At 48.2% G+C, this 13,980-nt stretch overlaps 1 protein-coding gene across 1 annotated transcript; it reads left to right on the top strand.

Moving 5' to 3' along the window:
- The first annotated feature begins 2,791 nt into the window (after positions 1-2,791).
- KLK7 (kallikrein related peptidase 7) lies at positions 2,792-6,673 on the top strand. The gene is made up of 5 exons (XM_075993388.1): positions 2,792-2,861; positions 3,225-3,384; positions 3,668-3,915; positions 4,075-4,211; positions 6,181-6,673. Exons 1-5 carry the CDS (start codon positions 2,792-2,794, stop codon positions 6,334-6,336), a joined length of 771 nt encoding a protein of 256 aa, XP_075849503.1. The 3' UTR covers positions 6,337-6,673.
- Positions 6,674-13,980: the final 7,307 nt, after the last annotated feature.

The raw sequence follows: 13,980 nt of genomic DNA, 5'->3' as shown, positions 1-13,980 counted from the left end.
AGCCCAGTCTCTGTTTGGGCTTCTCAGTGTTTTGGCTTGGTCCATGATCACATTCCTCCCTGGTGCCAGGAGAACTGCCACAGCTCCAGAATTTGCATCCAGAAGGGGATGCCATCTAGCAGAAGAGAAGGGAACTCTGGAAGTCTCTTTTTGAAAATAAGGAAGTCTTTCCTAGAAGTGCCTCAGTGGTTTTCCGTTCCCCCCCTCATTGGCCAGAACTGCCTCACATGTCCATTTCTAAACCAATCCTGCAAGTGAAATGCTGCTTACAGTCATGATGAATATAAAGCACCACCCAAACAAAACTGAGGCTCTGCTGAAAAGGCAGAAGGCGTGAGTGCTTGTGGAGGTGACAATAACGTCTATTACTGTGGGTCACAGGTAGAACTGGGCTAGGGGTCAGGATTAAGCTAAAGTTTGGGCTCAGGTTTGAGGGATGAATCCTGTTTTGGGGTCTGATTTAGAGACCCAAGTCAATTCTAATTTTAAGAATTTGTCTTGAAGTAATTCAGACAATGGTTCCCGCCTTCAAGGTCCCATGTCATCCTAGTACTATGAGATTTCTGGCCTCATTGCTGCCCTCTCTCCCTTGGTCATTCAGCTCTGGTCACAATGGCTTTCTTGCTGGGGTTCCTTAAGTGAGCTCCTTGCCTAACACAGCTGCCTGCTGGCTTTGCCCAGAACTCACTATCTTCAAGTAGCCGCATGGATCCCTCAAGATTTTGCTCAAATGTCACCTTCACGTGGGATCTCTCCAACCATCATTCCTAATATTATAACCCCAGGGATCCTTGAAGAGGGTGGGCACCAATAACTCCCTAACGCCTGTCTTTGCTTTTACTTTCCTCCATGGTCCTTGCCCCCACCTAACAAATCCTGTATTTTATATATGTATTTTTGTACTGACCGTCTCCACCCCCTAGAACAAGAGTTTCAATGAAGGTAGGGATGTGTTTTGCTACTGCTGTGCCCCCAGAGCCAGAACAGTTTGAGGCTCAGAGTTTATGCTCAAGGGATACTTTTTGAATGCCTACAATGAGCAAAGATAAATGTGGAAATGAGCTCATCCCAGCACTATTGAAATTAAAACTACCCAAGTGTACTTCAGTTAGCGGCATTACATAAATCGTGTTACAACTATAGTGTGGAGTATTCCACAACCATTATAAAGGAAGGAGAAATGATCTAGATGTACTAAGAGGAAAAAGGTTTTCTCTTTCTCTTATAAATTAAATTTTATTGTGCATAATTAAGGTATACAACGTGATGTTATATGATGCATATACATAGTAAAGTGGTTACTTTAGTGGAACGAATTAACATATTCATCATCTTATATACTTACCCATTTTCCTCCCCTGTGGGAAGAGCAGCTGTAATCTACTCACTTACCAAAAACCCTGGATACAATACATTATTGTTAACTATAGTCCTCATGTACAGATCTTTCAACTCACTATCCTACATATTTGCTACTTTGTATCCTTTGACCTACATCTCTCTAATTCTGGGTGGGGGTGGAATTTTTTCAAGACACTTTGTAGAGTAAAAAAAGTTACTTTAGATGATATTTAGTACAGGCATTTTTGTTCTAAATACATAATATATAGAGAGAAACCTATGCATAATATGATTTTAAATGGCTAAAAGAACATATGCATTTGTTCTAAATATGACTAATATGAAATAGGACGGTGTCAACTGCGACTGAATTGATAACAGTAAGCATTCAGTGGTATGGGGTTAGGGAAAGCCTTCTCTTTTTAATTTACACCTCTCTACTAGGGCTGGGCATGAGTTCAGGCTCAAAGATACGGCTGAGACCCGACTTGGGCAGGTTCCCACGGGCTGTTCAGAACGAGGGTGCAGGGTCGAGGCCCCTCCCCCTGACGGGATCAGGGCAAGCAAACGGCCCCAGAGGAGGACCCAGGCCAGAACCTGTACCCTGAGCGCTGCAGCCCTTGAGTCCTGCTCCTGCCCCGCCAAGCCAGCGCGCCCGGGTCCTCCCCCTCGAGCAGCCGGAGGGACCGCGGGGCCAGAATGTGCGGGGGTGCAGTAGCCGGTGCCGCCCGACCGACCGGAGCCGGGGTGGAGAGAGAGTACAGTGGTGCCAATTGCCTAAGGGGATCCAGATAACTATAACAGCAAACGCAGGAAGGGGGCGTCCCAGAGCCGGCTCCGCCTGCGCCCCAGGGCGCTGGGGGCGGGCGCGGGGGTGGTATAAGAGGACCGCCCTGCAGAGGGCAGGAGATACCGGCGCCTGACCGACCGAGCCCGAGCCCCAGTGGAGTGCGGAGCCTAGATCGGAGCCTAGATCAGATCTGACCCTCCGAGGTGAGAAGGGCCCTTTTCCAGGGTGAGCGTGTTGGTGCGGGGGAGGGGGCGTGATGCTGGCCAGACAGCTGACTCCTGGACCCGAGAGGCGAGGGACTGGAGGTCTGCAACTTGGGGTCCCTTAGGGACAAAGGGCCTGGAGATTCAGAAGTGGGGCTTGCCTGGGGAGGAGAGGGATCCTGGATTTCTGATTCTCTAGGGGTCTGAGGGAGGAGGGCTGGGGCTGGACCCCTGGGTCTGAGGGGGGAGGGGCCGAGGCTGGACCCCTGGGTCTGAGGGGGGAGGGCTGGGGCTGGACCCCTGGGTCTGAGGGGGGAGGGGCTGAGGCTGGACCCCTGGGTCTGAGGGAGTTGGGGCTGGGGGCTTCACTCTTGCTACTTGGACTCTTTCTCCTTCCCAGCTCCAGTGGAAGGAACCTTCCTGGTCTGGCAGCCTCTGAGGGGCTCAGCAAGGCACCATGGCGGGGTCCCTACTCCTGCCCCTGCAGATCCTCCTGCTGTGCTTAGCCCTGGGAACTGCCGCACAAGGTAAGGGCCTCCCGGTGTCCCCACTGACCCTCTCCAGGGAGTCCCGGAGTCAGGGCCCCTCCCTCCTCAAACGGCTTCCAACCTCAGACTAGACTGTGGACCGCAGCCCCTCTTCCTGCTCCTGCTGGCTCCAGGGTCTCTGTTCCCTCCAAGCCTCTGCGCTCAGCGTCTCTCCACACCTCTGTGATTGCCCCAGTGGAGATGTTCCTCCTGGGTTTCTGAGTGGGCTCCCCCTGTCTCTATCCATCCCCATCTCTCACTGTCTCTGCCTCTCTCCATCTCCAACTCTGGGAATCCCTGGGTTGTCCCCTCAGCCTTCCCCCATTGCAGGCGACCCACATGTTCCTCCGTGTCTCCATGCAGACGATGGCAACAAGAGCGGGGAGAAGATTATTGGTGGTTCCCCGTGCCCAGGAGGCTCCCACCCGTGGCAGGTGGCCCTGCTCAGTGGCAGTCAGCTCCACTGCGGCGGCGTGCTGGTCAACGAGTGGTGGGTGCTCACCGCCGCCCACTGCAAGATGGAGTAGGTGCCACCCCAGGGCTGTGTGGGGCGCAGGTGCAGCCAGCACCTCCAGCTCTCTACTGGGGCTCTGTTTTTCTGTCTTTGAGTGTCTGCCCCCTCTCTGGGTCTCTGTCCCCCTCTCTGGGTCTCTGTCCCCCTCTCTGGGTCTCTGTCCCCTCTCTGGGTCTCTGTCCCCCTCTCTGAGTCTCTGTCCCCCTCTCTGGGTCTCTGTCCCCCTCTCTGGGTCTCTGTCCCCCTCTTTCAGTCAACAGTGTCTGTCTCTGAAAGTTGCTCTTTCTCCCAGTAAGTACGTTGTGCACCTCGGTGGTGACAAGCTGGGTGACAGAAAATCCCAGAAGATCAAGGCCTCAAGGTCATTCCGACACCCTGGCTACTCCACGGAGACTCACGTGAATGACATCATGCTTGTGAAGCTCAATAGCCGGGCCAGGCTGTCAGCAAGTGTGAAAAAAGTCAACCTGCCCTCCCGGTGCGAGCCCCCTGGGACCATGTGTACCGTCTCTGGCTGGGGCACCACCACGAGCCCCGATGGTAGGTTGCCTCAGTGACCCAGGAGTCCAGGCCCCCAGCCCACTCCTCCCTCAGACCCAAGAGCCTGTCCCCGCAGCCCCTCCGGCACTCAGGCACCATGCTCTCCACACCGGTACCCAGGTGTCGCAGGTTGACGCCTCTCCCCTCTCCTCCCTGCAGTGACCTTTCCCGCGGAGCTCATGTGCACGAACGTCAAGCTCATCTCCTCCCAGGACTGCAAGAAGGTTTACAAGGACTTGCTGGGCAATTCCATGCTGTGCGCTGGCATCCCCAACTCCGAGACCAACGCCTGCAATGTGAGAACCCCCCTCTCCTGGCCCTGGGTGCCCTGTCTGCTTGCTCTGGGCACAGAGACTAACCCAGTGACCAGGCACCACCGAGCCTGCCCTCGCTATCCCCCAGGCCTGGCCTCCTCAGCTTTCTCTGCCTAATTCCCCACCTGGGGCTTGGCAGGAGCTTATCCAGGGGCTGCTGTGGCCCTGGGGCAGGGAGTTGAGTCAGCCTGGGACCAGCAGAGAGCAAAGGAAGTCCTGGCCTCAGACCCCTTAAAACTTTAAGCAGGGACCAAAAAACTCAGATATTGAAATTTATTATATTTTGATGCAATATTTAAAAATAAACTAAAGATTCATGCAAAAAGTCCCCAATGAACAAAATATCACAGTTTTATATACAGAGCAGATAAGTCTTACTGAATTTTCCTTTTGACTGAGGCACCAGTATTTAAAATTGGGATACTGTGCCACCATGGAAGTTTTTAATATTACATTTGATTATTTAAAGTATTTCGTTGAAGTATTATTTATTGCAAGTATTGGGACACTGAGATTTTGGGCCCAAAGCTAATGCCTCACTCTCTGGACCCTGGTCCTCATCCAGATCTTGGAGAAAGCACTGTCTGTCCTCCTGCTCTTTGTTCCCTCTGCCTAGTCTTTTGTCATCACCCCCCTCTATTTCGGAACAAAGTCTTCCCACATCTTTTTTTTTTTTTTTTTTTTTGAGACAGAGTCTTGCTGTCTTGCCTGGTAGAGAGCCCTGGCATCAGCCTAGCTCACAGCAACCTCAAACTCCTGGGCTCAAGCGACCCTCTCGCCTCAGCCTCCTGAGTAGCTGAGACTACAGGTGTGCGCCACCATGCCCGGCTAATTTTTTATATTTTTAGTAGAAACGGGGTCTCGCTCTTGCTTAGGTTGGTCTCAAACTCCTGACCTCAAGCGATCCTTCTGCCTCAGCCTCCCAGAGTGCTAGGATTATAGGCGTGAGCCACCGCGCCTGACCCCACATCTCTCTTTTTGCCGAATTTCATGTCATGCTATTTCACACTTTTTTTTCTCTTTGTTCTTTCTCTCCCTCTCTCTCACCTTCTCTCTCTCTTCCTCTTTCATACCTCTTTTCTCACATCTGCACCCCAAGCAATCAGAGGAGGCGGGATGGTGTGAGTTAGGGATGAGGCGAGGGGAGAGGCATGCTCGTTCTAGAGAATCGAGCGTTCCCATTTCTCCCTTGGGAGGGCGGGCCTCCTGAATGTGCCCGCTCTGCAGTGATGACTCCCAGCCCCACACTCAGAAGGTCCCATGTTTGGTTTAACCCACTCCTGTTGCCATCTTCAAATTCTTTTTCCTTTTTCTTTCCTTTCTTTTTCTTTTTGTGAGATGGAGTGTTGTTATGTTGCCCAGGCTGGTCTCAGAACTCCTGGCCTCAGGTGATCCTCCTGCCTCAGGCTCGGCTGGGATTACAGCTGGGATTATAGGAGCACACCACTGCACTGAGCAGTCTTGAAAGCCTTAATAATTTTTGAACAAAGATCCCTGAATTTTCATTTTGCACGGGGCCCTTTAAATGATGTAATTGGTCCTGCCCTTGGTTTCCAAGACCATGGAGTCCCTCTTTCCTGTGCAAGAGGGCATGCATCTACCACCCTGCACAACCTCGCCCCCCGGAGATAATGTTGCTTTTCCCACTGGCTTGGAGCAAAGTCCTTCACATTGGAAAGTAAACCTGTGCGCTGATAGTGGAAGCCCTGCCCCTTCTCTGGGGTTGGTCCCCTTGGCCAAGGCTCAAGCCAATGTCTTCAGAGAACCTGGTTTATCCCTTGCATGATGCTGTCCCATTGGTCCCCCAGAGACAATGAGTCTTTTCTCATTGGCTGGGATGGAAGTCCATGGTCTGACAGAACAAATACTAATAACTGTGGAATGAACATGAGACCAGGCTCAGGGACTTTGCTCTGAAGCCAAAGCTAATTTCCTGCTCTGCTCCTTCCAGGGAGACTCCGGGGGTCCGTTGATGTGCAAAGGTACCCTGCAAGGCCTGGTGTCCTGGGGAACTTTCCCTTGCGGCCAACCCAATGACCCAGGCGTCTACACTCAAGTTTGCAAGTACACCAAGTGGATAAATGAGACCATGAGACGGCATCGCTAATTCACCAGGGAGAGTTAAGTAATCATGCTCTTCGAACAGAAAATTCACAGAAAATAAGGACGTCGATGACTTATAAAGTCTTATTTGACTTTCCCTTTCCTCAAAGATATACTAAAACCTCAACAATCAATATGCCCTGTTTGCAAACCAATGAAATTAGCAAGGTCCTAAAACCAAAACAAACAAAGAAATACAAAATCCTCAGTGCTGGTGAAGATTCAGTGAAACCAACACTCTCAAATACTGAGACTGGAAATTTGTACAATCTTTATGGAAAACAGCTTGGCAATGTGAACTGAAATCTTCATTCACCGCCTCTGACACAGTAACCTTACGAAGACCCTACTTAAAAAAAAAAAAATCCAAAGTGTGGAGCAAGGTTTGAATTTATCACAACTTTATCACAGCAAAAAAAAAAAAAAAAATGGAAATAATGAACATGTTCCAAAGTATTTGATTGTTTAAATGATAGACCAGTTTGGCACAAGGGTATGATGAACTTATTAAAAATAATACTTAGGCAGAACTGTTAGTGTTATGCAAGAATGTTTACGCTATATGCTGTTAAATGACAAAAAGAAGATACAAAAATGTGTATGTGATGCTAGCCATGTAAAATGAAATAGCCACAGAATAAAATCTGAAAAGCCATGTCCCAGATTGTCCCTGGGGCAGTCATGAGGTGTCTCTTTCCTTCCACGTACTTTACTGTGGATGGGTGTGCTTTTATAACCTAGAAAATGAAAGTGGAGAAGCTCTGAATATCTAGGATCTGAGGGAGGAGACCCTTGAGGGAGGGAGACTAAGAAGGAAAATGTGCCTGGTTTTGAGCTCTGGTCTTGCCTCCCTGCCCAGTGGCACGCCTCTCTCCATTTTCCAGGTCTCAGTTTTCCTCATCTGTAAAATGGGAGAGAGAAGGAAGGAGGGAGAGAGGGATGACATGGCCCGATTACAGGACGGGGGATGACACAGAACACAAAATAACGACACAGACACACAAGAACGTGACAATGACTCGAGTGACCAATGCACTGGTCGCTTTATTTTTATACGCCCCAAGACCCAAGGTTAGTTCCTTGTACGTGAGCATCTGAGCACAGCAGCGATATCAGTCAATTCTGGAGTTGTTTCAAAAGGGAACAATTTCCCATGGTCTCAGACCTTTAATGGTTACTAACGTTAAGGTGCCAGATAGAGCTCAAAAGCCAAGGCCGAGAGAGGCAACACAAAACAATGCAGCCATTTGAAGTGCTTCTTGGTCTCAATCCCAGGCGGCGGCTCCTCCCTGGCCCCCACGGTCGCGTCTGGCTTAGGTCGCCCCACACACGGGGAGTCTTACCCGTCACTGACTACCAACCATCAATCGGGGGCCAGTTCTTGGGAGAGTTCTTCTTGTTCTTGTTCTCGTGGCCTCCAGACTCCCACCACGGGGCCGTCCGTGTGGGAGTTGGGGGCATTTGCTTCTGTGCAACAACTCAGGCCCTTATCAAGTCACGAGGCGGCAACCGCGTCTGAAGGAAACGCTGACTACCGCTGGGTCAGGCAGCACACGGACATCACAGGCTGTAGTGACTGATTGGCATACGGCGTAACGCCAGAATCAGCCCCCGACAGCGGGAAGATAGGAGGGAGGACAGAATCAGCCTACTTCATCAGGGTGGAAAGGGGTGTGAAAGTGTTTCTGAACATCTTGACAGGTGACAAACAGGGAGGGGGGGAGGAGGTTTCCAGAGGGATGGAGGCGTCAGGTAGACAGAACACCTGGGGCCCACAAGGGCTTGCCAAAAATGAACAATCGGCGTCCCGGGTGTCAGAGGAAGGTAGTCACTGACAGCCAGGAAGGTGGGCTCCTGCTCCCCAAGAAGGCAGGGAGGGGGCGTCTGGGAGGGAAAAGAGATGAGGGAGGTGTCCTCTGTGACTCAGAGCCTAGCCACACCCCCAGTCACCTGCCATCAGAGGTTCTCCTGGCAGTCACGCCTCAGATGCTGACAGAGGGATCCCTTTCCAGCCCAAGACTCACCCCTCTACCTGTCTTTCCTGTTTCTCTCCCAGAATTCCCTCCCCACCAACACCCTCCGGATCCTTCCTCTCCTTATCTCATCCCCTCCAAATCTCTCCTAACCTCCCCCCGCCCCGCCCGCCGTCATATTGCAGAAATTCTCCAGCCACTGATTCCGACTCTGCACACAAAAGACTAACACACAAAAAACAGCCCTGGGGGGAGGGGGGAGAGGGCATTATTTGAAACCTTAAAATTTGTACCCCCATAATATGCTGGAAAAAAAATAAGTTAAAAAAGAAAAAAAATATAGCCCTCTGGGCCCCCAGTCCCTCCTCCCTCAGACCCAGGGGTTCATGTCCCCAGCCCTCCTCCCTCAGACCCAGGGGTCCTGTCCCCAGCCCCTCCTCCCTCAGACCCAGGGGTCCAGCCCCAGCCCCTCCCCCCTCAGACCCAGGGGTCCAGGTCCCCAGCCCTCCTCCCTCAGACCCAGGGGTCCATGTCCCCAGCCCCTCCTCCCTCAGACCCTGGGGTCCAGCCCCAGCCCCTCCTCCCTCAGACCCAGGGGTTCATGTCCCCAGCCCTCCTCCCTCAGACCCAGGGGTCCTGTCCCCAGCCCCTCCTCCCTCAGACCCAGGGGTCCATGTCCCCAGCCCCTCCTCCCTCACACCCAGGGGTCCATGTCCCCAGACCCTCCTCCCTCAGACCTAGGGGTCCTGTCCCCAGCCCCTCCTCCCTCAGACCCAGGGGTCCATGTCCCCAGCCCTACCTGTCTCTGGGCCTATGTCAAGTTTAAAGAACATTAAGTATTTTTAGCCACCCCTCCCCATGAGGTTCCATCAACTTCCCCTCTCTCCTGCAAGCCACCCCAAATCAATATTCAATCTAAAACTTAACAAGTATCAAAACATTGCATTGGCACTAAAATCTGCCTGGAGGTCCCTGGCCCCGCCCCCCCTGCTCCTCCTACACGGAAGCCAGAGCCAGATTGGTTTGCAGTGACTGAGATGGGACTCAACGTTGAATTTTTAAAAAGCAACTTCATTCTTCTTTGGGCAGACAGCATAGTGTAGTTGTTAACACACTAGCTCTGGAATCTGGTTTCTTGGGTTCAAATCCCAGTTCTGGCCCCTACAAGCTTTTGAGGGCATTACTGCCCCCATTCCTGTCCCTTCATCCTTCAAATGGGAGAGAGAGCGCACTAGTCACAGCGTCATTATGGAGCTTAATTAAGTGAATGTACAGAATGTGCTGGAACGTTGTCGGGAACAGCGTACACATTCTATAGGTGTTGGTTTTTATCGTTTATGACTTCTAGCCCTTTTTCCTGCCTATGATGGTGTGAGGTTTCCTTATAAAACAATTTCTTCATGGAATGCTTTTGCTGAGCTAGTCGATTTGGAGAAAAATATCACATAAATGAGCATCCCTGGCATGCGAGGATAGCGAAACCATGAAGGTCACCGGAGAAAGGGTAGAGTTAAGGACGGCATCCTCTCCCTTACACATTCCTTCGCTCCCTGCCGCCGCCCCCCTCCTGCCTTTCCCCACACGGCTCCCAACAATTCCTCCCATGTTCACCCCCCAGTATTGTCATAAGCTAGACCCAGTGGCATCACCAAGAGCTGGGCCACATCCGCTGCCACCTTTGAAGTTGAGTTCCAACTCAGGTTCCACCATTGCCCTGGTGTTTGACCTTGAGCAATTAACTCCTCCACTCTGACCCTCAGTTTTCTTATCTGTAAAATGGGAGTGGATATAATTGAGTCATTTAGTCATTTGGTCAACATTTCCTAAGACAAGGGTGGGGAACCTTTTCACGTCTGAAGGCCGCATTAATTTAGCTGTCATCAAATAAGGCCACATGCAAAAGAAACTTCCATTAGATTATACTTTAAAATGTACATTATTTTGTAAAAAAAATCTAACTGCTATGTATTTAACAATTTCAAAAAATGAAAACTATTTGTTAATTTAATTTAATTTTTTTACTTTTACTTAAAAATTTTTTTTATCCAGTTAGCTAGAAGAGAAGTCATTCATATATTTGTTAATTTTAAAGTTAACTAACCTTTCAATGACTTTGTTGTGTCTGCTTTTTGTTGGAAAGCATTCGCACATATGGTTGCAGCATGGAGGTCCACAGTTTCAGCTGGTCCTCCAGATGGGTGTCAGCCATTTGTGGCCTTAAGGGCACCTTGATTTGGGTGAGGGAGGGGAATGTATTAATAGATTCGCAGCAATAAGTGTTTGAAAAGCAAAAAAGCATTTTGGGGGCATGTTGCCAAAGGCGTGGGTATTCTACTGCATTTTCCCATATTTCAATTGGATCTTTCTTATATCATCAAACAATGACTTTAAAATGTCATCTACTGAGAGCTCAATCAATTCCATCTGTACTTCTTTAGGTGCCTTGGTGACATCAACCAGGTGAGGCTGAAATGCTGATTTTGAGTGTGATGTCATGATTCTCAAAGTCAGTGAAACTTTCATTATATTCTCCAATTAATAATCTATAAGAGCTGCATATTCTTCCAGTGATTCGCATATACCATCCTGCTCATCATGATCTTTGCTAACTGGGGAAAATGTTCATCCAAAATTTCCTTTTGAAAAAGCGTTTTGGAAGAAAAGATATCTTTTTTCGAAATGCTTGGATTTTTTGCCACATATTACATCTAGATTTAGTTTTACCTTGCAAAGAAATATTCAAGTTGTTTTGATTTGACATCACACAGAAATGCTGCATTTCTATAGAAATCTTCTTTCCATAATTCATGTTGCTGATTCTGTTCGTCATAAAAGTTAACTATGTAGGCCGGGCGCGGTGGCTCACGCCTGTAATCCTAGCTCTCTGGGAGGCCGAGGCGGGCGGATCGCTTGAGGTCAGGAGTTCAAAACCAGCCTGAGTAAGAGTGAGACCCCATCTCTACTATAAATAGAAAGAAATTAATTGGGCAACTGATATATATATATATATATATATATATATATATATATATATATATATATATATACCATGCCCGGCTAATTTATATATATATATATAAATTAGCCGGGCATGGTGGCACATGCCTGTAGTCCCAGCTACTCGGGAGGCTGAGGCAGGAGGATCGCTTGAGCCCAGGAGTTTGAGGTTGCTGTGAGCTAGGCTGACGCCACGGCACTCACTCTAGCCTGGACAACAAAGCGAGACTCTGTCTCAAAAAAAAAAAAAAAAGTTAACTATGTGTTCTCACAGAGATAAAATTTTGGCTAACACCTGTCCCTGTGATAGCCAATGCACTTTAGAATAATACCGAAAATCCACACTGAATACCTCGTAGTTCAACTTTAGCATGTTGCATTTGCACAAATATTGTTAACAATACTTATAACTTGTTACAAAGTGTCACTTAAAATAATAGCTTTGGCACAGAGATTTTTCAGATGCAAGAGACAATGAAAAGAAATGAGAGCATCTGGATCTGTTAATACTTTTTTCATCTGCAATAAACCCTTCATGTTTTCCTGTCATGGAAGGTGCACCATCTGTATATACACTCACTAAATTTACCAAATTCAGTACAACTTCATGACAAGTATCTTGAAAGTTGTTGAAGATATCTATTCCCTGTGTTCTGTTTGCAAGAGTGCCCAAATTGGGCAACTCTTAATAGCCAAGAAAATCTTCTATTGTGACTTGAATGAAGTATAAAACCTGTGCTGAGTCAGTAGGATCAGTTGATTCATCCCAAGTGATCAAATAATATATATTTTCCTTTTGAAGTATTGCATGAAGTCATGAAGTTGTCCATTAAGTTGAAGGCTAATTCATGTTGCTGATTAGTTAGGGTTCTCCTTGAAAGAGGCAGTTGTTTGTACTTTGAAATGTTATCGGAGTCTAAGCATCCTACAGCTTGACATGCATTCTTTCACAATTTCTGCATCACTGAATGGCTTCCCTTTTTCCCAAGTATATAAGCTACTTTATAAGTTGCTTCGGTGGCATTATTTCCAGGGCTTATTGCTGCTTGAAAGAATCATCTTTGCTTTTGCTTTTCATCTTTTCACTTCTGCAATACAACCTTTCATGCCTCCCTCTCTAATTTAAAATATCTGTGGCCCAATAAGTTGATGAGTATTAAATGTCTTTAATGCTGATACTGCAGTATCACGAAGCAAGCAAATCATCTTTATCCTTAGCAGAAATGTTACAATATTGTAATTCTCAATCCTCATTTTAAAAAATCTGTTTTCTTCCTCAGCATTCTCTTGGTCTTCTTTGACATGATGGGCTGTTGAGCAGACAGAATTAAAAAATACTCTTGAGCTGTGCAACTATTCACAAATTCCACTTCAGAGACACAGTGCACCATTGTCAAAAGCTGATGGCAAACTGGTGTACTTGACCCCCACAGACTCTCACCAACCAGCCTGGTGTGGTAATGGCACCAGTCAGGCAGGGGGAGTTAGAACTAAATCATGAGCGAAGCAGCCATCAGTTTATCCAAGGGCTTACTAATGTTCTAATTGTGCCAGTCAATCTGGGAGGATTATTTGATTGAGACTTATGTTATTCTTTGGTGTTTTACATACATTCCTTTTAAAATATAATAAAAATATAAAAGATGAACAAAAAGATGGAAAAAAAAATAGAAGGTTTAGTTCTGTAAGATTTGGATTCAGTCAAAAGGCTGCACTTAAGGACCTAGAAGGCCACATGTGGCCTTAAGGCTGCAGGTTCCACACCCCTGTCCTGAGACCTCCTCTGGGCCAGGTCCTGTGTGGGTACTGGGGACACAGGAGTGAGCCAGCCCCGGTGCCTGCCCTCAAGGGGCTCACAGTCCAGCAGGAGAGCGGGATGTCAATCGAGGTATCCCTGGTCCAGGGTCAATTACAGGAGGCACCTGCTGCGGGAACCTACGCGAGAGAGTGACTAATCCAACCACGGCAGGTGGAGGTTGTTGGGTGGTGTTCTGGGAAGTCTTCCTGGAGGAGGTGATGTCCAAGCAAGGACTTGAAAGACTAGTTGTTGTTGCCAGGAAAAGGTGTGAAAAGCATTCTAAGAAGAGGGAACAGCATGAGAGAAGGCCCAGAGGCCAGAGGGCATAGCATGGTTCAGGGAAACCTGGCATGATTTCGAAAGCTGGATGGAGCACACAGAGGAGTACTTCTGCAGAGCTACTTCTGCAGAAGGCAGAATTGGGGCTTAAAACAGAACTCACCTTGAATTAGGAAACAACAAACTACATTTTTACACAACTGGCTGTGTGGCTTGAAGTCCTATTTGCCGTGCATTGGTTTTCATCCGGGGCTGGAGATTTTATATGCTGCGCGTGTGTGCTCCGTGACTTCAGTACAAACCTGGAACTAGAATAGTCACTTGAGGGCTGGCTTTATACAGCGAGCAGCATGGTGGCTGCTCAAGGCTCTTGATGGCTCGAACGAGTCTGGACTGAGATGTGCTGTAGGCATGAGCAACACTTGGTACACCAGGACATAAAAAGGCAAACGATCTTGTTACTAATTTTCTCATTTTGATTTCATATGATAATATTTTGGATAGACTGAGTTAAACAAAGTATGAGAACTAACCCCTCTTGTTTCTTTTTTAGATTTTTAAGGGAATTGAATCAAATTGCATGTATTTCTGAGGTACACCA

The sequence above is a fragment of the Microcebus murinus genome, chromosome 16 (assembly GCF_040939455.1).
Source record: "Microcebus murinus isolate Inina chromosome 16, M.murinus_Inina_mat1.0, whole genome shotgun sequence".
NCBI classification, from domain to species: Eukaryota; Metazoa; Chordata; class Mammalia; order Primates; family Cheirogaleidae; genus Microcebus; species Microcebus murinus.
The sequence above is the reverse complement of the archived record's forward strand: the minus strand, read 5'-3'. Positions and strand labels throughout refer to the sequence as shown.